This window comes from Eleutherodactylus coqui, chromosome 3 (assembly GCF_035609145.1).
Source record: "Eleutherodactylus coqui strain aEleCoq1 chromosome 3, aEleCoq1.hap1, whole genome shotgun sequence".
Taxonomy (NCBI): Eukaryota; Metazoa; Chordata; class Amphibia; order Anura; family Eleutherodactylidae; genus Eleutherodactylus; species Eleutherodactylus coqui.
Genome location: NC_089839.1, coordinates 289774708 through 289787089, shown reverse-complemented (window position 1 = coordinate 289787089; position 12382 = coordinate 289774708). Strand labels below are relative to the sequence as shown.

Here is a 12382-nt window from a genome sequence, read left to right as displayed (position 1 = left end):
TGTTTTTTTTCCTTCAAAACAGCATCAAAAAAAGTACAATGAAGATTAATATAAGTCCTTGAAGGCAACTTGAAGATGTGATCGTTCCATCGTTAGTATAGTACACTGCATTACTTATGCAGTGCATTCTACTAAGCCTATGACAACAGCCTATTAGAATCTGCCAGAGGCGGGGCCTAATAAGTTGAGTTTCATTACAGACACAGGGGCCTTTGTCAGGCTTCCAGCTGCCATGGGAACCTAATGGAACCTTGCGATTGCACTGAGGAGTGCTGATGAGTGACAGAAAGAGCCCCTTCCGCTGTCATCTGCTTACATGCTGCAGTTGCTATTGATTGTGGCATGTAAGGAGTTAAACTGCCAAAATCTGAGGTTTCTTGGCAGTTACAGCAGGAGCCTTGTTATCAGCTAAGCCATCGCCTTAAAAAGATATATGTGCATGTTTAAAGCCTGTTAGTGATCACTGTAAAAAAGAATATTGTTGGTCACTAAGGGGTTAATGTAATTCACAATATGGGCAGGGAGCACTGGAAGGCGATGGGGGCAGAGATAGTACTATGGGCAGCCACAATGGAGAGCACTATTATTACTGCTGGGGGCCACAGAGTGAATCTTTACCCCAGATGCAGAAAAACTTAGCTAAGCCTTTGGTTTCATGGTCCTAAAGAGTACGGCAAAGTACCAACTTCAGCAGGTTATACACCTTAGATCTTTATATTTTAACTCGTCTGATCCTTTCTTTCCCATGAGAGATAAGCAGTACCAAATAAGTCTGGCCATCACTTATTTTGCCTCCTCTATAAAAAAGCAACAAAACCATCCATATTAGTATGAGCTTAAAAGGGGTTTTCCAGGCAGAAATAATATTGATGACCTATCCTCAGGATAAGTTATCAATACTTGATCGGACTAGGTCCCCCTGCTTGGGACCTTGGCCGATAAGCTGATTGGATACACGCTGTCAGTGCTTGTGTACACCTGGGTTGAAGCATAATGTGCTGCCCGACCCCTGTGTAGTGGCCGGCGCTTGTAACTGCAGGCTCAGTTCCCATTAAAATCAATAAGTTCTGTGCTTGCAGTTACAAGCATCGGCCACTACACAGAAGTTGGAGCAGCAGCTTCCGCTCCAAACCCCTCTATATACCAATGCTGTCAACGGGGACCCGATCAGCGAAGGACCCAGACCAATCAACTATTGATGACCCATCCTGAGGATACGTCATCAATACTATTTCTGCCTGGAAAACCCCTTTAATGGGAAAGTGAAATTAGGAGAAGATAGCAAAGGATTGTATGGTCAACAGGTGCCTTGGGTGTTTGGCTAGCTGTAGTCTGGGCAGGTCTGCCAACCTGGTAAAGACATCTCTTGACCTTGAGAAGACAAGTGTTAACCCCCCTGGGTGTTGCTAATTGGCAATTATGTTGGCTGGTAGAGATGAGTGAGCATGCTCATTTAAGGCTGATGCTCGAGCGAGCTTCGTTTTTTTTGAGCAGCTGACTACTCGTCCGAGCACCATGCGAGGGGGGGGGGGGCGGGAGGAGAGTGAGAGAGATCTCTCTCTCCCCCCGCTACCCGCCGCCGCCCCCCCTCCCCCGCATGGTGCTCGGACCAGTAATCAGTTACTCGAAAAAACCGAAGCTTGCTCGAGCATCAGCCTTAAACGAGCGTGCTCGCTCATCTCTATTGGCTGGCCCCTTTTTTTCCTCCCCCCCTCCAAGTTTGGACACCAGTTAACACCCCAAGTTGAAGTTTCAGCATTTCATAGCAGAGCAGGACAAGTAACAAAATGCAACAAACTAAAAATTAAAAACCTTGCAAAAGCGTGTAAAAAATAACACAAAAAGTGAATGCGTAATCACACTTTTAATTTACAGCAGTAGATCTTTTCTCTAATCACCCTGACATGCAAATGTTACACAAATACTGTAGTCCTGTGAAGTCTGCAGACCTCTTCCCACAAACCTTATGTAGCAGGTACAGACACGGCCCTTAAAAACACTTTGCTGTTATTACTGAGCTTGTAGTCAGATGCAAAAAAAAAAAGTACTTCAAAGACAACCGACTGCAAAAAGAGGCGTAATGTTAATGAACATGCGGGCAGCTTAGCTTCAAAAATTATAGGACAGCTGAGAAGAAAAAAAATCCATGGTTGCTGTAGTAACCGCGATGCCACAAAGTCTTGGCACCACGTTCTGCAAATTAGTCCGACCTAAAAGTTAATGCTTTCTATTTTAATGTCAGAGAAAGTCTGGATTGCTTCATGCAATGAGTGATAACGGTCCTTCTGACTGACGTCATCCTACATGATAGAACATTTTCCTTTCAGCTTCTCTTTCTTTTTCTGCTGCCTGGACTTCTTTCCGGCCACCTGAAGGCTAACAGTTCTTCTCTTCTCCAAATTTAAAAGTTCTTGGAACAGTTCTTGTACATTGTAGTTAAGTTTGGCGGAGGTCTCCATGAAGGAACACTTCCACTTGTTGGCCAAGCTATCACCTTCGGAGGTCTGGACCTCCCTTAGGGCATCATCACTCTTATTGCCAACCAACATGATGGGAATGTTCTGTGTATCTCCTTTTATCTGACAGATCTGGTCATATATTGGCTTTAATTCTTCCATCGACTGTTTACTGGTGACGGAGTAGACCAAGATGAAAGCATGACCCTTGGAGATAGACAATCTTTGCATGGCAGGGAACTGGTGGCTTCCAGTGGTGTCCGTGATCTGTAGAGTGCAGATGTTCTTATCACAGCTGATCACCTGTCTGTAGGTATCTTCTATGGTGGGGATATAGGTTTCTCGAAAAGTTCCTCGTACGAAACGAAGAACCAGGGAACTTTTCCCAACTCCTGCAGCCCCGAACACAACCACCCTGTAGTCGTTGCTTTGCTCTGGCATGTTGCTTTCAAGGAGTTGGTTCTATAGATGCAGAAGGCTTTGGGTAGAAAGGCAAGAGACTGGCAACAGTTACATACCGAGATAACATGGACACCTGTTGAGTAATATTGAAAAATAGTTTAGACAACCTACAGTAAATTTGATGTTTTTGTACAAGGACAGACTATAGAACAAAAGACAAAACATTATATCAACTGTTCTTATGAGATCTCCTGGCTGGTAGTACAATCCCAAGTGTCTAGAAGTGCACAAATCAGGATGTGATGGTCCAAATTATGAGCTAATTACATCTTTGGTGAAATCCCTGGATGTTGATGACAGCTGTACCCTACTAGGGTGGACGTGCTAGTCCGATAACAAGGACCTTACCTTAGTACTGTGTTGTCTCCTGGTCTTCCTGCGGTCTGGAGGAGGTTTGATTACTACATCTCTCACAGACAGCTCAGCCGGATGAAACCGAGAGCTCCCTCCCTTTTCCATATATATATTTTTTTATTATTGGTTTGAATGGCATAGGCAATATTAGATGATTGGTGCCATCTAGTGGATGTAGTCCACCAGCTCTCTGTATTCCTTCCTCCACTCACTAACAGCTGATGAGGAATATTGAAATTAAGGACTGTGAATTATGCTGCCCCCCACCCCGGGTGGTCTCATGTACACATTGTAGTCATGACTGAGCCTGGACATAGTCGCCTTTTCCTCCTCTATGTTGTATAGATCAGAGCTCCAAACAGCAGCCATGTGACTTTGTAAGAAGCACTTTAAGGCTGGGTCCACACGAAGCGGATTTGCTGCGGAAATTCCGTGCGTAATTTTGCCGCGGCAAATCCGCCTGCGGCCGCTAATCCCGGGGTTAGCCAGCCATGTGGACGAGATTTGTAAAAAATCTCATCCACACGGGGCGGCGAATCCGTTCGCAGCAAAGCTGGCAGAATCCGGCACTGCGGCGCGGATTCCCGGGACGCAGCATGTCCATTCTTTTTATTCTTTCTGCTGCAGCCACGCTCTCCTATACGAGAGAGCTGGCTGCAACAGAAAAGCATGTAGCGAAGCCGCTCCAAAACCCGCTGCTAAGTGCCGTGGGTTTTGAAGCTGCGCTTTTCTGGCAGAAAGGTTGCGTTTTTTTGCTGCGGCAAAACCACGAGATTTCCGACGAGAATAAGACCCGTGTGACCCCAGCCTTTAGTGTATGTCCAAACAGTACAACTCACTCGAGTAGTTTGCCTTAGCGAGTACGCTCGCTCATCTCTAGTAGCAAGGCTAGATACTTGGGCCGCTCTCAAACATGCGCTTTTTACCCGCATTTTGAACACTGCAGTAATTGTGGTACAATGCTCCCGTTGATTTCAATGGGGCCACATAGACCTGCGCTCGAACGCGGTTTTCTAATGTGGGACTTTCGAGGGCTGTTTGCTCTATTTCAGTTAGTTTTTGCGCTTTTTCAGGAGGGGTAACATCTCTTCTTAGGGAGAGCACAAAGAAGGGGAATGAGGCGACTTACAAGGCCATCCACGCTCCTCTGGGGAATATGCAAATAAGGGAGATAGAGCAATACCTCTGCAGCGCCACCTATTGGACGGCATGGATGGCCTTATAAGTCTCCTCACTCACCTTCTTGGTGCTCTCCTTAAAGGGGTTCTGTCAGCAAAAAAAAAATCTATAGTCACCTGTGCCTTACCGGGCCATTCACCAGGAACCTGCTGCTCTTCTCCTGTCCCTTCTGCAGCCTTTCTATTGCAGTGCAGAAGCTGGCAAAGTTCCAGCTTCCGCCACTGCTTTGACCACTGCCGGACGACAAGTACTGCCACCCGGGTCAGTTTTCTCACTAAATGGTTCCTTAAAAATTGCACAATTTTCTCACAATGCGACAGCGCTGCGACTCGCGTTTATCTGAAGACCTATGCTTTCCAATAGGTTCCTTCACATTAGCAATGATTTGTAGCCTGCAACACGGCAAGGACAAAAAAATATTACCGTGATTTGCGATGTTTTGTAGCCCATGTTTCCCTATGGAGCCTTCCTATGTGCATTGAATGGCTGTGATTTGTTCATTGAGCGCTGGCTCTGATTGGCTGATCCGCGGCACTCGAGAACCAATCACAGCCAGTGCTTCCTGGAGGCGGGGGATTGTGAACCTCCAATCCAGGAAGCGATGACAGAAGACTTCAAGCAAGTCTGCCGGAGCTTCAGGAAAGACGCGCAGGAAGCTGATAACGCCTGAGAGGTGATGTATTCTTCTTTTTTGTTTCTTTTTATGCAGCTAGAGCTTATTTTCAGGGTAGGGCTTATATTTCAAGACCCTCCTAAAAAGTCTGGCAAAAGAGCGCTACAAAGTCACGCGACTTTGTAGCAACACATGCGACATTGTAGCGACACAAAATTGCGATTTTGCAGCGAAAAAACGCAATGATATCGTACAGAGCGCTGATGCGCTATTGTTGCGATTTTCTCACGGCAACATCGCTGTTGCCCATGTGAAAGTTTGTCCTTCTATCCAGTCATAAATAATACAAGGTAATTCTCTCACTAAGAAACCCAAATATTACTCAATAAGGCTACATGTACACGAGCGGGAATCACACGCCAGTTTTGTGCGTTGCGAGACGCACAAAACTCACGAATAGGAACTCATTCTTTTGAATGTAGTTATTCACATGAGCAATTTTATGCCCCTCACAGCGATGCTGCGAAGTTAAACATCGCAGCATGTTCTATCTTTGGACGCTCCTTCTGAATGCATCGCCCATTGTTTTCATTGGGACCTTTAAAGACCTCGCAAGGCACTCGCATGCCGTGCGATGTAATGTTTCCCATTGAAATCAATGGGAGACACTTGCAATCCTCTAGTATGCGTGAAACCTGAGGATCGCAATTTCACGGAAGTGATGCAAGGCGTTTTTGAATGCAAAACCTCGCTATTGCGCTCGCCAATAGAATGTAGCCTAACTTTGTAATCTCTGTCTGATTCCGTATGAGAATTGACCTGGATGAAGATTATGTCTATTGAACCATCACACCTCTCTGGGAAGTGGATTGTACCCGTGATGTCCAAACATGACCGCTAAACAGGCGTTTGGCTCAATGTGCCGTAAACACGGATGTCCTCAAAGATGCAGTATGGCGGAAGTTTGCTGACATCACCAATGTTACATTAACCCTTTCCAATCCACTGTCTGACGTCTAAAGACATTCTGATTGAAGGAAGACGTCCGGCAGGGTATTCTTACTGTATATTACTGGCTGCTCTGTTGTCGGGGGCCTCTCCAGCATGTCCCATACCGCAGTACTGGCTCTAGCCAGCAGGTGGCGCGATTGTATAATGGCAGAAAAAGAAAACCCCCTAGGAAACCCTGAATCCAAAATTGGATTGCAAAAGGTTAATATATGTCTTTGCCAATATGTAAGCTCGTATACAAAAGTGCTTGGATGCTGGAGGCGCCATTTTTCAGCAGATGTTCCAGGCAGACATTGTTTTGTCACATACAAGGTTAATACGTATCAACTTTCATAGGAACCAGACAAAATTTACAAACTTATTGAGAAATGTTTGGGTTTCCTAGCAAAAGAATCATCCTGTATAATCTCCGCTTTTGCTTACAAAGTCGGATTCGCCCACATGTATCATTGTGTGAGGAACCTTCAGTAAATCTCCATAAGCTGCTCCTGAAAAACAGACATAATAGACCAAGGTGAAAACATTCGAAATCTGATAAATGATTAAGGTTACAGGTCCACGAAGCGTTCTGCATGTGGCTGCTATGTGCAGAGAGCTCCGGCTAGCTGTGGCCTACAAAAGATTGATCTGTAGCATTTTTTTGCCTAAAATTGCGCAGTTGTTAAAGGGGTTGTGCCAAGACATAAAATGATCCCCTATCTACAGGATAGGGAGTAACTTCATGATTGGTTTGGGTGTACCTGCAAGAGACCTCACTGATCCCGAAATCCGGGTCTCCCTTCCCCTGAATGGAGCGGAGGTTGCCCATGCACATCACCGCGCCATTCATTTCAATGGGTGTGCTGTTTAGAAAAACCTCATTCATAGAACGGTAGAGTTGGAAGGAACCTCCAAGGTCATCGGATCCAACCCTCTGCTCAGTGCAAGATTGACTAAATAATCCCAGGCAGATGTCTGTCCAGCCTCTGTTCGAAGACTTCCCTTGTAGGAGAACTCACCACCTCCCGTGGTAACCTGTTCCACTCATTGATCACCCTCACTGTCAGAAAGGTTTTTCTAATATCTAATCTGTGTCTCCTCCCTTTCAGTTTTATCCCATTGCTTCTAATCTTTCCTTGTGCGGATGAGAATAGGACTGATCTCTCTGCACTGTGACAGCCCTTCAGATATTTGTAGACAGCTATTAAGTTTCCACTCAGCCTTCTTTTTTGCAAGCTGAACATTCCCAGATCCTTTAACTGTTCCTCATAGGACATCATTTGCAGATTGCTAACCATCCTGGTAACTCTTCTCTGAACTTGCTGCAATTTGTCGATGTCTTTTTTAAATTGGGGTGCCCAGAACTGGACACAGTATTCCAGATGAGATCTGACTGAGGCCTCATGTCCACGGGCAGGTTGGTTTCCATGTGCAATTACTTCTGCTGCTTCCTTCAGTATCCTAGGATACTGTGCCAGATTTTATTCATATAAAAGAACAATTTTTATTTAAATATGTGCACATGTTTCTAAAAATAGGTTGCGCCATCCTATCAGTCTTTTGTCCTTTCCTCTCACTCAGTATTCTAGGATGTAATTCATCTGAACCTGGAGACTTGAATCCCTTTATAGTTAGCTAAGTATTCCCTTACCATATCTCTGCTTATAGAAAGTCTACATTTTGTTATTCCTTCAATAGCACAGGGATGATCAGTTGATGTTCCATCTACTTTCTGAGAGAAAACAGATACAAAATAGGAATTTAAAAGTTCGGGCTTCTCAACATCATTTTTAACCAATTCACCATTTTCATCCTATAAATATCCTATAGCATCTTTTCTTTTGCTTTTGACATACCCCTCAAATCCCATTTATTGCTTTTGGCATCTGTTGTAAGCCTCAATTTATTTTTAGCTTTAGCTTTTTTGACACTTGCCCTGCAGACTGCATTAAATTCTTCTTTAGATAGTCTCCCCTCTTACCATTTTATAAACATATTTTTCTTCATTTTTAGCAGGTGTGTAAGTTCTGTGTTTATCCATTAAGGCTGGGTTCACACGGGGCGGATTCCCGACGGAAATGTCGCTGTTTGGCCGCAACAAAAAACGCGACATTTCCGCCGGGAGAACCGCCGCGGAAAAAGCCGCGGCGGCTTTGAAGCAGTCCGGCTGCTCGCTCTTCCGCTTCGGCTGGCGCTCCCATAGAGGAGAGCGCGGCCACAGCGGAAAAAAATGGACATGCTGCATTCGGCAAATCCACGCCGCAGTAGTAGCTTCTGCCGGCTTAGCCGCAGCGGATTTGCTGTCCCGTGTGGACGAGATTTCAGAGAAATCTCGTCCACATGGCTGGCTAATCCCGGGATTAGTGGCCGCATGCGGATTTGCCGCGGCGAAATTCCGCACAGAATTTCCGCCCCGTGTGAACCTAGCCTAATGCCTCCCACTCTTCCTTCTTTCTTGGATTGTTAACGATTATGCCTTGAGAATCTCATTTCGCAATATTTCCGAACATTCTTGGACATTTCTGTCCTTAAGAACATCCAGCCATTGGATTCTTCCTACACGCTTTCATTAAAATTCTGAAATTCAACCTCAAAGTCTGAGTGTTCTCAGATCTTCCCCCTTTGTTATCCGAAATTCAAGGACCTTAGGAGGCATGATCACTGCCTCCTAAGGTCCCAGCCACTCTTACTTTCTCAACCATTCCCACCTTGTTGGTAAAGCCCCATTTACGCAGGAGAAGTGATGGCAAACGATGCCCAACACTCGTCCCTGTGTCTCCGCATTGCCGTGCTCCTGCACAGGAGCTAGCACACCAGGCTGGTTCATGGAGCGGCCAGCAGAGGGGTGGAGCAGTGCAGAAGATTTCTCTCCTCTCGCTCCCCTGCCATCCTCCATTCATATAACACAGCCGCTGTTCACTACTGAACGGCGGCTGTTTAAGCTGAACGATGAGTGATGAGCTTCATCGCTGATCGTTTATGCAGCATGAAAGATCAGCGATGAAGCTCATCGTTCAGTGTAAACAGCTGCCGTTCAGTAGTGAACAACGGCTGTGTTATGTGAATGGAGGGGGGCTGGAGAGCGAGAGCAGAAAAATCTCCTGCACTGCTCCGCCCCCCTGCTGGCCGCTCCATGTACAAGCCTGGTGTGCTAGCTCCTGTGTAGGAGCACGGGAGCGCGGAGACACAGGGACGAGTGTTGGGCATCCTGTGTAAATGGGGCTTAAGAATTAGGTCCAAGATAGCAGACTTCCTTGTTTTATATTCTACCTTTTGGAAGATAAGTTGTCAGCTAGAACAAATAAGAAATCCTTGGACCCACTACTTTTTCCTAAGGGTGCATTCAGACAACCGTATATCGGCCGGGTATTCACGCCGGCCGATATACGGCGTCTCTCTCTGCAGGCGGAGGAGGCTGGAAGAGCCGGGAGCAATGCTCTGAGCTCCCGCCCCCTCTCTGCCTCCTCTCCACCCCCTCTCCGCCCCTCTGCGCTATTTGCAATGAAAGGAGGCGGGACTAAGTTCTGGTAATTAGCTCCGCCCCGTTCCGCCTCTCCTCATTGCAAATAGTGCAGTGGGGCGGAGAGGAGGCAGAGAGGGGGCGGGAGCTCAGAGCACTGCTCCCGACTCTTCCAGCCTCCTCCCCCTGCAGAGAGAGACGCCATATATCGGCCAGCGTAAATACCCGGCCAATATACGGTCATCTGAATGTACCCTAAGAGAGATTCTCAACAAATGTTTAAATAGTTAAAATCTCCCATGATCACTATGTTGTACTTTTTTGAGCACTTGGCCATCCGATGTAGAAAGAGTTCATCAATATCTTCTGCTTGAATCTCGGTGGAGATGTAAGCTTTCCTAACATACAACACCACCCCCTCTTTTATTAGGTCTGTTTTCTATGAGTAAGTTGTATCCTTCAAGCCTTGTATTCCAATCATGCGTATCATCTCACCAAGTTTCCGTGATGCCTATGACATCATATTTCTCTTCCTGTTAAGAGCTCCAATTCTTCTTGTTTGTTTCCATTGCTCTGTGCATTTGTGTAAAAACATTTTAGTTTGTGATCGGTGTCTCTTGCTCCTCTACTTTCCTTCTGAATTTTTTAACTCTGTTCTCTCTTTCCACTAATAGCGAGGTTCTCAAATGTATTAATTAGCTGTATTTTCTTGCCTAGTCTTTTACTTCCCTTCCCATATTGTTCTAGTTTACAGCACTCCTGATGAGTCTAGCAAGGTGCCTGCCAAATATATGCTTATCTGTCTTTGTAAGGTGCATCCCGTCTCTAGCAAGCAGTCCATCATATACGTAATTCACTCCATGTTCTAGATCACCATTGACGTAGCCAGTTGTTGGTGTTCCTTCTCCTTATTTCACCTGCGCTCCTAGTTCCTTCACTTTCCTGCCGAGGTCTTCAAAGTCTCTGCAGATAGTTGCAAGGCCCTTTTTGCAGTGTCATTTGTCCCTACATGTATTAGTAGGAATGGGTGGCGTTCTGTAGGACTGAAGAGTCTTGATAGCCTATCAGACACATCTTTGATTTGTGCACCTGGAAGACAGCAGACCTCTCATCAGCAGAGAGCTGCCTCTGTTCCTCTGTAGTTGTTCTTTATAAATACGGTCACTAATTGCGTGACAAGCGAGAATTCATTCACTAGTCATTTAGTTTCAGTCCATCTAAAAGTAGTCACTATTTAATTATTTCCTGGTATAAACAGATAATCGTTATCTTTCAATGACTAGCCAACAACTCTGCAGAAATTGCCCATTTAGATGGGATGAATGTCGGGCAAACGATGCCTGACACTCGTCCACGCACATACTCGCTCTCGTGCTGCTGCACAGGAGCTAGTATTGCTGGCTCATGGCGAGGCAGCTGGAGGAGATTTCTCTCCTCGCGCTCCCCTGCCCCTCTCCATTGACTTAACATAGCAGCCGTTCAGTACCGAACGGCTGCTATTTACACTGAACGATCATCGTTCAGCTCATCATCCATCGCTTATGCTGCATAAACTATGGACGATGAGCTGAACGATGTTTTTTCAGTGTAAATAGCAGCTGTTCAGTATTGAACATCCGCTATGTTAAATCAATGGAGAGGAGCGGGGGGAGAGCGAGGAGTGAAATCTCCTGCAGCCTCCCCGCCCCCCTGCTGGCCGCTCTGTGAATGTTCACTCTAAGACCACATGCACATATATATGTGCGATCATTGGGCTGGCAACCGTATGTGTTGAAGAGGGGTTGAAATTGCAAATACATACCAGCCAAAGAACCTTTAGCCTCTTAATCAGTCAACAGCCGATATTGTAGCCCATGTAAATGCTTCAAACACAGCGAATGCGAAATTGAACAACAAGCAAATAATTGCTCAGTAGGAAAGTACATAATCAGCCGTCATTCATACACTTCGGGTTCTTTCACGCTTAGCTAATTTGCTGCAAATTTCGGTGCACATCCACACAGATTTCCCCACTTCACTTTGAATTCAACTGAAAGGGTGAAACCTGCTATTGATCTGCAGTAAAATCAGCAGCAAATCAGCAACGTGTGAACATATTTAGCATCCATTCAGACTATAATCATCCTGTCTACATCCACCCTTATATCCCGGGGGCTATCCTTACTGGTGCCGCCTTGGACTATTAACTATTCAGAAACCATGCAAACTGCTGAACAACTTTTAAAGGCACAGAACAGACCCCCCTCTTACAGGCAATAGTATCACATATGTAATAACATTGTATCCATTTAGTGTCTCCCTGTAGTGAGAGGAGCCTCCTGTAGAGAAGGCAGCGACTGTAAAGCTCCCTCTAGTGTGTATAACCCAGATCTCCTGGAGCGAGTGATCACCCATATCTGCTCCATGCGCTGATACAAGGAGCACAGCCCTTCCAGCTTTAGCTACATCTACCCAACATTTGCAGGTTGCACAGTGTCACTTACCTGGAGCGCTTGATGGGTGCTGAAATACAAATTGTAAGATGGTACATCATTCTCCAACCCATGGATGGACAGCTCCATCTCATAAGCCTTGTATAGGGGAAATGCATTGATTAACCCAAGAAGAGACTTTGTTTGTATCTATAGTCACCCTGTGGATGAATAGCGATATATGTCACCCTATGCCATGCAATGACCTTAATGGCTGCCATTCTTATCGCACCTGCAAGCTACTGTATTTAGTGAGTGTCAGTGAATAGATCTCCCCCTTTGGTTTCATTCATGTTTTACTAAAGTGGAACATCCCATTCATGCAGCTGCAGAAGGAAACTGGGATTAACCGGTTGAGTGCTGGAGAGCGTTGGAGCTCTTTGCTGGAGGATGGCTT

General features: G+C 45.7%; 1 protein-coding gene across 4 annotated transcripts; it reads right to left on the bottom strand.

The window, feature by feature from the left end:
* Positions 1 to 1856: 1856 nt before the first annotated feature.
* Positions 1857 to 12116, bottom strand: LOC136620045 (GTP-binding protein Di-Ras2-like). 4 transcript variants are annotated; one of them, XM_066594775.1, is made up of 2 exons: positions 11998 to 12116; positions 1857 to 2991 (listed from the first exon to the last, which is right to left on the bottom strand). In XM_066594775.1, exon 2 carries the CDS (start codon positions 2895 to 2897, stop codon positions 2301 to 2303), a length of 597 nt encoding a protein of 198 aa, XP_066450872.1. In that variant the 5' UTR covers positions 2898 to 2991; positions 11998 to 12116; the 3' UTR covers positions 1857 to 2300. The 4 variants fall into 4 exon arrangements, with proteins under 4 accessions (XP_066450872.1, XP_066450874.1, XP_066450871.1 ...); XM_066594777.1 differs by lacking the exon at positions 11998 to 12116 and adding an exon at positions 7706 to 7781; XM_066594774.1 differs by lacking the exon at positions 11998 to 12116 and adding an exon at positions 3267 to 3339.
* Positions 12117 to 12382: the final 266 nt, after the last annotated feature.

Bases quoted from the DNA above. Each gene is read 5' to 3' on its own strand.
- LOC136620045 (XM_066594775.1), bottom strand. From the start codon at position 2,897: ATGCCAGAGCAAAGCAACGACTACAGGGTGGTTGTGTTCGGGGCTGCA.